General features: G+C 46.6%; 2 protein-coding genes across 2 annotated transcripts; both read right to left on the reverse strand.

The window, feature by feature from the left end:
- Positions 1–2,830: 2,830 nt before the first annotated feature.
- LOC135820915 (uncharacterized) lies at positions 2,831–5,786 on the reverse strand. The gene has a single exon (XM_065333972.1). The coding sequence runs from the start codon at positions 4,942–4,944 to the stop codon at positions 3,532–3,534; it is 1,413 nt and encodes a 470-aa protein (XP_065190044.1). The 5' UTR covers positions 4,945–5,786; the 3' UTR covers positions 2,831–3,531.
- Positions 5,787–8,049: 2,263 nt separating this feature from the next.
- Positions 8,050–14,272, reverse strand: LOC135821590 (glutamic acid-rich protein-like). The gene is made up of 2 exons (XM_065334587.1): positions 13,819–14,272; positions 8,050–8,063 (listed from the first exon to the last, which is right to left on the reverse strand). The coding sequence occupies exons 1-2, from the start codon at positions 14,270–14,272 to the stop codon at positions 8,050–8,052; spliced, it is 468 nt and encodes a 155-aa protein (XP_065190659.1).
- Between the last annotated feature and the right edge of the window lie 403 nt (positions 14,273–14,675).

Consider the following 14,675-nt stretch of genomic DNA (forward strand, 5'->3'; position numbering starts at 1 on the left):
AGCGCCGGTTCTCCTCCTGATGGCGTCAGCATAGCTTTAAAGTAAACGATGTTGGGTGAAAAAATGGCTTTTCGAAGGGATTGGCCAGCAAATCATTCCATCGGCGGCCTATCCAAATTAGAGTCACGTTCAATATTACACTTAGATCCGTTCCAAACTCGGCGACTAAATCTCTAAGTCGGTTTGGAAATACTAAACGTCTCAAAAAAATTAGAAGGCCTTCCATCGCTGTCCACTTTAGGCGATATGGAGCAGTCATCTGGTGGGGAAGCTGCAAATGCTGACACAGCACTGGCAAGTCGCTCTTCCCAAAGCGGTATCTCCGTAAGCAGGTCTCCTCGTCCAAATCCTCGAAACGCAGTCGTTCACCAACTACTTCAAGTACTTCACCTGATTCAGATCAGGTTTATCTTTGGGGCGAATACTCCGCCAAACAGCAAAAGGATTTCAACGTCATCGAAGTCGCCATCATCATAGCTCAGAAGGAGCAGAGCGGCAAGGAGATGTTTGTTCTCCTGCTCCATTTTTGATGAACAACCTCTTCATGGAAAAATTGAAGCACATTGCAATCGAAAAGTTAGTTGGCCTTGTCGAACAAGGAATTATTTGGGAAATCGTAACGCCTTTTTTCCTATCATTTCGTATTTCGCGGAGATTTCTCCGACATCCACGGTATCCAGTAGCAACACCGAAGTTCGTTGCGAACGTTCTGCTAAACCAAAATTGAGCAAATTTCGGTCGGCTTTTTCGTACTGCGGCAAAACGAAAATGAACAACAAATTTCGTTGTGCTAAACCTCTTTACTAAAAGTAAAAGCCGCTAAATCCGTTTCACGCGCACCCGGGAAACGGCACATGCTACATGCATATTAAACATGACACTGGTCACGATGTACTCCTATCATGAATGTCTGGAGTGGCCAAGGAATGTCACAGCGCGTATGTAGACGTGAACACTACAGAGCTGTTAGCCAGTTACCGTATTTCCCCGTAAGTTAGTTCTCCCCAATGACTTAGTACCCCCCCCCCCCCCCTATAAAAAATACACTTTCCACTGCCGAGGTTATCACCCCGAAAGACAGTTCCCCCCGAAAGATAGTAAGGTTGCGTTTGGTTGGGCATTTTCAGAATGTAAATGACAACCATTCTGGAATGGGAATCGGCAAGAATCACCTGACCAAACTAACGCGTCAGAATCAATTAGGAATCACTTGATATAACAATTCCATGATGTCGTTGTGGAACGGCGGCTGTCTTTTCTTTTACCCGACTCTTTCCTTGAGAGAGTCATGGTACTTCTGAGTGCATGATTTGAGGCACTTGAACCTGTTGCTACATTGTTTGGCTCGTGGCAGCCATTATCATTTTTGATTCCGGAATGAGAATGCTCATTCCAGCATGTGAGGTGGAATGATCATTCTCCAAAAAGAATCATTCTCAGCGATTCCCATTCTGGAATCATGTGGAATGTGACCAACCTAACGCACTTTTTTGACCAACCAAACGGGCGAGAATGATTCCGAGTGATTCCAAGTGATTCCCATTTGGGAATGTGACCAACCAAACTTAACCTAATAAGTTTGTACCCGTCCTACATGTACAGACACCGTACAGTACATACATCATATGCACGGACACTAGAGTTGCGCAGGCTTCCCACTGCGTGCCATTTACCCCCGATAAAAAAGTACTCCCCGAAAGTTAGTACTCATGTGGCTGCTAAGTTCGAAAGTTAGTACGGACTTAGGTTGCGTTTGGTTGGGCATTTTCAGAATGTAAATGACAACCATTCGGGAATGGGAATCGGCAAGAATCACCTGACCAAACTAACGCGCCAGAATCAATTAGGAATCACTTGATATAACAATTCCATGATGTCTTTGTGGACCGGCGGCTGTCTTTTCTTTTACCCGACTCTAGTTTCCTTCAGAGAGTCATGGTACTTGAGTGCATGATTTGAGGCACTTGAACCTGTTGCTACATTGTTTGGCTCGTGGCAGCCATTATCATTTTTGATTCCGGAATGAGAATGCTCATTCCAGCATGTGAGGTGGAATGATCATTCTCCAAAAAGAATCATTCTCAGCGATTCCCATTCTGGAATCATGTGGAATGTGACCAACCTAACGCACTTTTTTGACCAACCAAACGGGCGAGAATGATTCCGAGTGATTCCAAGTGATTCCCATTTGGGAATGTGACCAACCAAACGTAACCTTAGGCTGTGTTTACATGAGGCGTTTCAACCCGGGTTGAGTTCGACCCGGGTCAGATATCAACCCGCCATGTGCACAAAATGAATGGCGCGTTTACATGACGCATTGCGCTTGACCCGGGTTGAAATTTCGTCCCGGGTTGATTTCAACCCTCCCCCGCAAGGGGAGGGTTGAAATCAACCCGGGTCAAGAAAATCGTACAAACGTACTTCTGTGCGTATCTCGCGCCAGGTTTGAACGGCACTGCAGATGCAAATTTCGCGCGAACGGATTCACGTGACCATACAGGACTGTAGAAGTGGACTTTTAGCGGCATATCAGTATTTGACCCGGGTCAACTGTCTTCATGTAAACGCTCACCTCTTTAGTCTATCGTACAGACTTTCAACCCGGGCTGAACTCGACCCGGGTTGAAATTTCTCATGTAAACACAGCCTAACTTACGGGGAAATACGGTAGTTGTAGAACGTCAGTACCATCGGTCAAGGTCGTGCAATGTTATCGCATGACCTGATTGTTTAGTAACTGGTGGTTTTAGTGGACATTTTAGCGTACAGTAACTTGTAGTTTCTTGGTCCTTTTTTTCTTTACTATAAATTTATCCTTGGCTCTCCATCCGAGTCCATACTTGTTTTATAGATTTAAAATCTAGAACAAGACTTCTAACTGACCAAGTGTTGAAACTATCAAGAAAACAGAAGACGCACCGAGTCTTTGGCTGTCCTGAGCATGCAATGGCTTGATTAAAGTGAGTATTCAAAACGGGCCAAATTTCGGCAAAAATAGCAAGGTTTTACTGCGAAATGCAGCTGAATAAAGTTAAGGCTGTTGAGACGATGGCTATAATATATATTCTGATGAGGTCTTACGCAAGTCTAACATGAGGTCTTACGTAAACCTGACGTTACCTCATGCATAGCAGTTGACCGTTCTTCCCCTTACACGTCAACGTGTTGAGAATGTAGTGTGCCGCGTTGCCAAACACAGCTGGTGGGTATACTGACGGCACGCTCTGGGTACGTTATCGTGCTCGTAGAGCATGAAGCGAGTTGACGGCGTATTAAGTCAAGGCTGTTGTTGAGACGATGGCTAGATATACTGTGATAATGTCTCACGCAAGCCTAACGTTACCTCATGCACAGCAGTTGACCGTTTCCCCCTTACTCGTCAGCGTGTCGAGAACGTACTGTGCCGCGTGGTCAAAGATGGCCGGAGGAGACTGCTGGCGGCACACTCTGGGTACGGTGTCATGCTCATAGTGCGCAAAGCGAGTTGACGGCGTATTAAGTCAAGGCCGTTGAAACGATGGCTAGACGTTACCTCATGCACAGCAGTTGACCGTTTTTCCCCTTGCTGGTCAGCGTGTTGAGAATGTACTGTGCCGCGTTGCCAAAGACGGCCGGGGCCGGTTGCTGGCGGCACGCCCGCGGCACGTTGTCGTGCTCGTAGTGCACGAAGCGCGGCGATGGCGTGAGATCAATGCCACCATCCTTGGCCAGGACACCCACCATGGCGTCCTCCACGTTGCCGGGCAATCCCGGGGTGGTCAGGCGCAGCAGCGCCGAGCGAACAATGACCCTGGCCACGTCGCGCGACACAAAGTAGGCGAAGCCCGACGCGAACGGCGGGTAGTCGGCCTTGTTGTACTGCTTCCAGCTGACGCAGTTCTTCTTGAGCATCTCTCCATTGGTGTCGTCCTCGCAGTGCTTCACACCCAGTGTGGTGTGCTGGTGGCCGCAGTAGAGACGCTCTCGTGCTGAAGCCAGAACCAGCGGCACGAAGTTGGACCAGATGATGGTGGCGTCGTCGTCGATGAGCATGACGTAATCGTACTGCAGCGTCTCCACGCTCCACTGCAGCATCCAAACGGTCTTGGCCGTCATGACGCCATAGCTGTCCGTGAAGTTGCCCATCATGATGTCGCCGTTCTCGTCGAACTCCTGCTGGAGGCGTGCATTCTCTGCCGCGTTGGCGTCGCGACCCGTCACAAACATACACGCGACGTCCAGAATCGTCCGGCCTCCTTCACCGACATACTCATGGCCGGGAATGTTGTAGTACGCGTCCTTTAGCAAGGAAAGCTGGCGTCCGTACTGCACACGATCGTGCTCGGCGTTCAGACGCTTCCTATGCAGCAAACCAAGATTACACTCATCCACCCAATTGAAACGCACATTGCGACGCCGCTGTCCATTCTTCGGACCGGTTTTGACCAGCACTTTTAGCCGCACACGCTCAACGCCATCGCTATTTTCGCCTTGTACAGTCTTTCCACGAGCAGCAGAATCCACTATTTCTGCTGGTCCCGGACTTGGTCCCTGATTGCTGTGGCCACTGTTCATTACATTTCCACTGTCCTGTGGTGCACTGACAGTCACAGCTGCTTCTGCTGCTGGTACTGCTGCTGCTGCTGCTGTTGCTGCTGCTGGTACTGCTTCCACTACTGAGCGATGCGACTGCAGAGCGGACCTGAGATGCTGCAGAACGCTCGCTTCGACTGCCTTGGTCGCCGCTGGTGCCCGTCTCAGCTGATGTCTCTCGATTCTGGCCAGTCGAACTGCCACTGTTGAATACTCACGCCAAGTCGGCGACGGGGAGTGCAGTAGATGCGACGCGTTCGGATCCGGCAGGATTCCTCGTTGTGAAACCGTCGTCCAGATCATCACAAGCATCCACGGTACTGTAGCAAGAAGGACCAGAGCTAAGGTGACATTCCGCCGATTTCCCATATTATAATAATTATATTATTACTAGCACGGCGCAGGGAACGACAATATGACGCTGTGGCACTACGCGGAGAGGGACAATAGCCTGAATAGGACGCTGTGGCACTGTGATGTCGCAGGTTGACAGCACAGCTTCACATCCGCAAGAAATCGAAAGTGGAGCGAGCTCGGCACAAATCCAAACTCGATCAATCTTCCCTTACGATATTACTTATTAGTCCTCCTGGATAGCTCGATCTTCTGCACCCTCAGCGCACACAAGCTGAAATTGTCACGATGTTTTACTCCTCGCGCTTGTCACCGCTGACGCACGATACGCTAGCGCTGTCAGCTGCCCACAAATCTTGCACACTCCGATCGAATCCTGTCAACGGCACGTACTTTAATAATTTTTGATCTTCTATATATCGTAGCTGTTGATGGTGGAACGGCAACGGGCGGCAGAGTCCAGCGTTGTCCACCAACACCAATCAGCAGTGCTCACTAAGAGCTGAGAGATTGAGAGCAATTTGCGCTGCAGTGAAGACACCAATGTTACTATTGTGAACCACGCCAGTAGCTTCCCGACTCACGCCAGTGGCTTTCCAAAGTCGGCGTACACTGCGAGTCTCTAACGCATGAAGAGAGGCGAAACTGAGAGGAAAGTGCAACTCACTGACCAAGCCCAAAGTCTTTGTTGTAGGCAGCTGAGACAATGTTACACCGTCTTTTTACTTGGCTAGGGAACAGTAATAGTATTAGTAGGGTGTAGGTATCCGTTGCGTGATCCAGCAACCAACAAACACTGAAACAGTAAGTACACGTGCACTATGCAGCATGCAGAATGCATGTCGTAAAAAATAATACTCGTGGAGTGCATGCATGCTACATACTACTGTCTACTGAGGCTGTGTTTACATGAGAAATTTCAACCCGGGTCGAGTTCAGCCCGGGTTGAAAGTCTGTACGACAGACAAAAGAGGTGCACCGGTACGGTGAGCGTTTACATGAAGACAGTTGACCCGGGTCAAATACTGATAATAGACATGTACGTATGATTTATAATGCCGTGGCAGTACCAGGCGTGGGCCATCCTCTGGATTATCAAAACTGGGTGCCTTATCATTTTCTGTTGTTTTTACACTTCGTTCCACCGAGCAGTCATACTTAGGGGTCAAATATCCCCGTACGCAATGAAGCACTGTACAAGCGCACTACAGTCCATTCATAAAAAAATGGGTCCTGGCTCTGGCGAGCTCCCGTATTTGGCGATTTTTCGTGATTTCATCGTACACAGTGCGGTGCTGCGAACTTTGAAATTTGAAAAAGGGTCCAAAAAGGGTGCCTGAACTGGGGTTCGAACCGCAGAATGCACTGTTGCAGGCGGGGTCAAACGGCCTGGATTTTGATGGTTTTTCCCAATTCAGTGCTTTTGGGGCAAAACCTGGCCGAAATCCTATTCTTGCTATGGCTTGCTTTTTGGACAAAAAAACTTCAGAAACATAATTGGAAGAGGATTCCATATGGGATTGCAGAAAAAAATTCTAAAAAAACTCAACGTTTGACCCATTTATGGCCAAAAGCTAGAAGTTCATTTTTTTCTGAATGGACTGTAGTGCACTGGCTCCAAGCCACTTACATGTACATCCTTGGTCACATGCTTCGACTAGACACTTCTTCGTGCTTTGTAATAAAAGTCTCATTATCATTTTAAAAAAATGATATTGGGTATGTGTAGGGGCCTGGTACATGTAACATGGTACAGACAGTGTAGTACGGTACTGTAGACTAGTGTAGTGCGATTTCAATCAGTTCAATCAGTGGTGCAATAATAATGTACGACTCCCTGATTTCAACCCGGGTTGAAATTAGGCCCATTAATTTCAATTAATTAATTTCAACCAGGGAGTTTTTGTAGTTAGCGGGAAAAACACACACATACACACACGGTCCCTGATTTCAATGCGGGTCACGCGCAATGCGTCATCTCGGGCTGTGTTGACATGGGGAGTTTCAACCCGGGTTGAGATCGCGACCCGGGTGAAGTTTCAACCCGCCATATTGGGGGGGGGGGGGTGAATAGATCCTGACACAAGTAGTTCATCATTGTACAGATTGTTTTTTTTTTACTGACCGGTTTCACTAATGCTAAATTTTGAACAGATCATCAGAGTCCTGCACCTTGCACGTAGGTCTACGTACCGGTACTACCAAGAGTACATAACCACGGGTTATGTACTCTTGGTTAGGCAAAGCCCGATTTTGCCAGGGAAACTTCGACATTTTGCCGCAACATTTTGCTCGCCCATCGTCGATATTTTGCTTTCATTTTGCCAGGTCACTCGATATTTTGCTCCCTTTTTGCTCCAATGCAAGGCCAAATTTGGGTCACGTGTAGGAAAACTGACCGAAAGTGGGTCACGTGTTGGCAAAAATAAGAAAAAATGAGTCACGTGTTGGCAAAAATGTACGAAAATGAGTCACATGCATCGTATAAGTGTAAAATCTCCCAATTTCCCGCGAACATACCGATATTTTGCTCCATTTTGCCAGCAAATTCTCTCATCAAAATTCTTCGATATTTTGCCAGCAGAATTGCTAGCAAAATCGGGCTATGTCTACTCTTGGTACTACCAAGACTGGCAAGAGTACATAATTTTAAAATAATTATTATGGGGTTATGTACTCTTGGTACTACTACTAGCCCTCGGTGATAGCATGCACCGTGATCTTCACTTCATGTCAGCCCGAGGCACACGCATACAGAGCGGCTACATCCCCGCTACAAAGTGGTTTGTAAGTGGGGGGATCTCGCAAGGACGTACCTAAGTCCTTGCAAGCACTAAAAGGCCAGAGCATTTGAGATGCGAGCAACAGCTCGTATCATTGCCGTAAGTGGAAGTACTTGGCAGGACTAAGGCCGTATAACAAGGGTGCTGGCGAAACTTGGTGAGCGTTCGTTATCATGGTTATCACAGAGCCACGTAAACATGGATGGCAAGGAGTGGATCAATGGTCCATGGAAGGAGTAGTTCACTGTTCAGGGCTGCACTGCATTTCATCCAAGTACAGGTGCTGAGTGTTATACACTTCCAATTCCTGAGTTCATCAACCAGGTGACGACGGTCGTTACGTGGCACAGCCTAGTTGTACAGTACACATACAATGTACACGTACACACAACACCGTATTATTATTATTATTATGTACTCTTGACAACACTGACACGAGTCATGGCTTGAGCCAGGGAACGTCGACCACATCATGTCACTGAACCATGCATCTCTGACCACTTGTCACTAGGCTGTCAGTGAGCCGATGATGCGGCTATCATCAGAAATGATGGCGTACTGAGTATCCGTTCGCCACCACTGCACCAACAAGAGGAGCAGCACCACTGCCACCAGCACCCAATAGTCCTTATGCACATTGTACAGATGTACGAAGTTCTGTACTATGGCCGTAGGTGTGTACATACCCGGTTGGGTGTTCATTGTGTGCTATACATGCGCGTTTGACCCATTTAGCCTCACAATTCATGGCAAACGATCACTTTTGAAGCCTTCTTCACTTTGGGATTGAACTAACGACTAACTAGATCTCTGCCGGAAAAAGATTTCGTATGAAATGCTTTCATGGCCCATTTCATAGTGGAAATAGCAGTAAACACAATAGGGTCCTGCACATTCAACACCCAACCGGGTCTACGGGATTCTACAAGATTATACGGGATTTCGTGCATCTGTACAATGTGCATAAGGCCTATCGGCAATCGTTCACAAGTTACAGGCACCGTATGGCGGGCAATTCCTCGAATTCTGCTCCATTTCTTTATCTCACAGTCTGTGGGGATTGCCCTAGTAAAATAATAAAATACTACTACTACTACTACTACTACTACTACTACTACTACTACTACTACTACTACTACTACTACTACTACTACTACTACTACTACGCATAAGTAAGAGAGCCCTTAGATGCATATTTGAGCATGACACATTCACGCGGACATCATACTTGCTTGAGCGATACCACATAATTAGCTTAGACAAAAGATATCATACTAAGTCCATATTCTTCGTGTTCCGTTGCATCCACAATATCTGCAGTTCACTCCTCTCTGACATGTTCTCCCTTCGCCGTGACTGCGCTCACACAGACAGAGTAACCCGCGGCCAAGTCAATTATTCCCTTTCCTTACCCATTGTGCAAGCCCAAGCTGGATACAGATCTATTTCATTCCTTGGTGCTGACCGCTTTAATGCGCTTCCCGAATCCCTTCGCACAAATCATATCCCCAATTCATTTCGCCAGGAACTTAACAATTTCATTAATCTTGGGCACCCTGTAAGAAGACCTTAGGGTCTGTTGGGAATGCCCAAGTAAAATAATAACATACAATACAATACAATACTACTACTATTCACATACCAAACATGCATGAAACTTACCAGAAAAAGTACCGAATTCTGCCAATTTCTCTGCCGGCATTATCCGCCGGTGCCTAAATTGTAAAACCATCCACGGTTGGTAGAGCACATTACATTCCTCCCTCCTCAAGCCCACTATGACTAACAGGTCTTAGGCGCCTTTCCCGAAATCGGCCCCGTTTTTTCGCTTACTTAGGCAGGCGGCATGGTGGGATGGTCTTAATTTAAAGACCATGATTGAGAAACAGAGGGTACCAGGTTCAAGTCCTGCTTGGAAGCGGAAGGATGTTTTCCAGCCGTGCTGTGATCCACAGTTACACGTACATGTATAATTGGGAACTCGTGGCCTGGCACGAGGGAAACATGGATGCAGTGAATGGGATTTTCGGTCTTTGACCACTTGCTGGTGAGCTGATCTACTCACATCCCACCGTCATTACGTAGGCCGTCATCACATTACGTTCTCCGACTCCCGTCAGGGGGGAGATATGACTAATGGTAAAGTATTATCCGGCCTCCTTTAAAAATAAACAATAATACCGGTAATTTGAAATTCGGATGTTTAGCCATAAATAAAAGTAGAAAGGAAAAAGACATTATGGACACTAGTTAAGAGTAACTCTCCGCCACTGTAACATGATACGTTATACAGTCAGAAAGTGAAATTGGTGATTGAGTGTCCTTTCAGCTACGTCTCCTCCATTGCGGATTTCTATTGATCTTCTTACTGTACCCACACACTTCACGTACACTCTAGCACGCGGGGCTGCGTCCCACCCGCCTGTGTAGATTCACAGGAAGTGTGAGTTACGAAGTCTGAAGAAAATGTTGAACAGTATCTGCTGGGATGACGACTACACCATAGCTCAGTGGTTAGAGCATCGCTAGCTACAAGCGAGGGTCCCTGGTTCGAGTCCTGGTGGTGACAGTCAATTTTTTCTTCAGACTTTTCCCGTTTGTCTCTTTCCCTCAAACTAGTGAAGAAAAAAAATAATAATATAAATAATAATTTGAAACTCGGATGTTGAGCCATAAATAAATGTAGAAGAGAAAAGGACATACATGTATGGATACGAGTTAAGAGTAACTCTCCATCACTGTAACATCACTTTCTGACTGTATATAGTATCATGTTACAGTGATGGAGAGTTACTCTTAACTCGTATCCATATGTCCTTTGATGGTGCAGCTAATGGGGTCGCTTTCGGCACTTGTGCCAGTGGTTGTGAGACTTACCCACTCACCCCCACCGTTAGGCGCTGCATCTGCCGCTAGGGTTTATCGGGTGTTAGCGGCCGTCGTGAGTTCCCTTCGGGAACGGATACGATAATTTACTTTTTTTTTATATGTCCTTTTCTCTTCTACATATAAATAATAATAATAATAATAATAAAGCTGGCAAAGCTGCAGCGCCTTCGCCTGACGAGCCTGGACACCGCAAACAAAGAGACTGTTAAACAGGCCCTCAATGACAACCGCCGCCGTGAACTTCGAGCGATGCCTCTTCATGGTCGCTATTGGGCACGAGTTGATGGCATACTGGAGTCACATGCAGCTCTCGTTTTCCTGTTTCAGATCCCAGACAATGCGTCCTGAAACGGAAGGCTTTCTCATTGCTTGCCAGGATCAGGTGATTACCACGAGAAACAATATGCGCCATATCCACAAGAGGCATGATGTCGTGGACCTCTGTCGTGTATGTGGTGCACCCGGAGAAAATATGGACCACATCATCTCCCGAATATCATCCCGACTGCGTAGCAGGAGGGATGATATGAGGGTACGGTAACACCCGAGTACGCGGGTCAATATCCGTCTTTGTGGTCCACTTTCACGACAATAACACACACAGAAGTCTCTGCTGTGGGCACGGTGGCTCGGCAATGGCTTTATTTATTGATATATCCTCTTCCTGATTTTTTTTTTAATAATTGGATGCATAGACTATATTAGAGATAAGAAAAATAAGCACAAGATACTGCTGCTAGTCGCACAGCAAAGCACACAGAAACGACAATATGTTACAATGAATGTAACAACACCCGTCCAAGCTAAAGGACCTACATCCCTGCCCCAGGACGGTATCTTGAAAAACCCCACACACTCACCACACGGTCATCATCCAGCTTCAGTTCAATCACAATACAGTAGTATTCTTCCCATGCAGATTCAATTGAACTCCCCTGGCACTAGCTATACAATCTGAAGCTGTACGTAACCATACAAAGGCCCGCGACGCACACACCACCCCTACGTTTTTAAACTAAAAAAGAAAAGCAGTCGTAACTGCCACAGCCACATGGCCAATAAGAAAGCCGATAAGATTATATCGATAAACACACACCCAGAAGTCAGGGGTGGGAGGGTGGGATACAAACTGCACCAACGAAAAGCCACTGCGAAGTGACAGGAATGCGGTCAAGCACAACATTTTTGCTGAAGCAAAAAGTTGCAGGGAAATTCCAAAATCAGTGCGATTTTACATGAGCCCCAAATGTTCAAGTTACCCACAAAGACACAAGCTTTCCAACTCTCTTTGGCCGTTGGAAGGCGTACCTACTTATCCCAGGTACATCTACGCATTTTGGGGATCGACGCAACTGCGTTCTGAATACAATTACCAAGGCACAGCTATACCAAAAACAAGATGCTGCCTTTCTTTTCAATCCAGTCAAGGTTTGAGAGCGATGGAGCTCGGGAGACAAGTTGCATTTTAGTAGTTGGACTAGAGAATTGACGAAGATTGCACTGTTATGATACATAGTCATTTGGTTCAAAGTAAGGGCCATACTTCAAGTCACGGCGAGATACCACGTCATTATGGATGCTGGTGCTGACTTCCTTGTCATTGGATCGGCTTAGAACTTTCAACGGTTTGGGATCCTTGCTGAACACTGTCTGTGGAGGCAGTAACCACATTGTACATATCGTCGGACATTGGCTCGCCTGCTGTCCAGCCCTGGCACGGACTGCATACATTGCCCGGCATAACTTTGTGGTCCAGGCCCTGCATCGTGCGCTGTGTAAGCAGCATGAATTACCCAGCAGTAAGCAGCTGGTACAGGTCACAAGTTCTGCCAGTTGCAAGCTTATGTGGGAGATTTCCATTCCCACAGATCGAATAATAAAAGCGAACAGACCAGACCTGGTGCTGGTTCTGGATGATCGGGCACTACTCTTGGACGTCAGTGTCCCATTGGACCACAGGGTCAATGAGAAGGTGCAGGAGAAGATCAGTAAATACCTGCCCTTGGCAGCGGAGTTGAGGAGGATCTGGAACAAAAAGATAACTATTGTTCCAGTTATCATTGGTGCTCTGGGTGGTGTGTCAGGAACGAGCCGCAGCCACATCTTAATCCTTGGGCTCCACGCGTCCGTGATCCAGCGGCTGCAGCAATGTGCTATTCTGGGCACCCTGAGAATTGTGCGGTCGGTAACTGGTCATGGATGGGAGAGTGGCATGGTCGGAACGGTCGGTTGACCTTATGTTAGCCTGCCCGTAATGTCTCGATGTGTCTCGGTCTGTGTGTTTTATGATTGTGGTGCATCATGTGCTGTGTGACGAGCCGAGAGGCGTGAATTTCTGCCATATGCCCCCAGTCATGTATTGTCTTTCTCTGCATATGCCGTTTTATCTCGTCTGAGTTTGTCTTGCTTGGAGTGTCCCATGTGCAGCATGCTTGGTGTTTACTACTTCAGTAGTTCTGTTATACATGACTGTGATTTTATGTGAGTATCGAAGTTGGTATAGTTGAATTTTTCTCTCATGAAGTTTATCAAAATTTTGTTCAGGATTTTCTTTTATCTTCATTGATTGGTGCTTCACCCTTGGGTCATATGGATCCCGGTGCTGTGCTTCATGCCTCCTTTCAAGCTTTCTTTTTCTGCTTTGGGAGTGAATAAAGTCGTCATAATAATAATAACAACTATGAATAGGATGAAGACCGCAGACATCACGCAACTACGTTACTTGTTTGACATGTATTACTGTGTATTTTATAACAAAATATTATTGAAAACCCAGAATCGATTTTCTCGTTCCTATCATCAGTGGGAAAAATACGGAACTAACGATACAACCAAAGAAACTGAAGTTAAGTACTGTAAATAGAAAGGTGTTAGAAATAACATCAAGATACAAGTGCAATAAAACCACTAGAGGAAACGCAAAAAGGTAACAAGATTACATAACCAAAGGCGAGAAGGCACTGAACGAAGCGTCAACCTACGAATACAACTTCAGTGCAACAACGTGCTCTTTCTGCTTACACAAAACAGGCTTATGAATGCGTATACAAACTGCCTCAAGGACTTTCAAACTGTTGGACATAACGCACACGACACAGTACAGAAAAATGAGAGTCATCATACACACCAAGACAGTCAGGACGAGATAACAAGTGCAGATACACAGCTGACTTCTTACGATCAACACATTCATCCGCCTCATCTCGCTCCTTCCCACCCGACTCCTCCTCGTCCATCTCATCGTCCTCTTCCTCGTTCCGCTCGTCATCCTCACGATCATCATCACTACCATATTCTGCCTCGGCCTCTGTCTCCTCACCAACCGTTTCGTCATCCAATTCCTCTTCCATCCTCTGATCATCCGTCTCATCCTCCGTTTCAGTACAGACCACTTGTCTCCCATTTGCTAGCTGCTCGTCCCGTGAGCGGAGCTGTTCCTCCGGATCAGCTTCACTCACTGACTCATGATACTGCTCGACCCTCCTCCTGTTGGTACTGTCCACAACGCGCGGTCCTTGGCCGTTTCTGGCATAGATCTCTGTGGAGTAGTTTGCTGTTGCCCTCCGAGGTCTCTGGATTAATGTGGGCGGCGTGGTAATTCGTGTGAGAGTTGGTGATGTCAGCGCGGGTGTACGTGGGTCCACCCCAGCCCCCGCCACAAGAAGATACATGTACATGTATGTCCAACAGTTGAAAGTCCTTGAGGCAGTTTGTATGTACTTGTATACGTATTCATAAGCCTGTTTTGTGTAAGCAGAAAGAGCACGTTGTTGCACTGAAGTTGTATTCGTAGGTTGACACTTCGTTCAGTGCCTTCTCGCCTTTGGTTATGTAATCTTGTTACCTTTTCGCGTTTCCTCTAGTGGTTTTATTGCACTTGTATCTTGATGTTATTTCCAACACCTTTCTATTTACAGTACTTAACTTCAGTTTCTTTGGTTGTATCCTTAGTTCCGTATTTTTCCCACTGATGATAGGAACGAGAAAATCGATTCTGGGTTTTCAATAATATTGTTGTTATAAATACACAGTAATACATGTCAAACAAGTAACGTAGTTGCGTGATGTCTGCGG

Source organism: Sycon ciliatum, chromosome 7 (assembly GCF_964019385.1).
Source record: "Sycon ciliatum chromosome 7, ocSycCili1.1, whole genome shotgun sequence".
In the NCBI taxonomy this organism is placed as follows: Eukaryota; Metazoa; Porifera; class Calcarea; order Leucosolenida; family Sycettidae; genus Sycon; species Sycon ciliatum.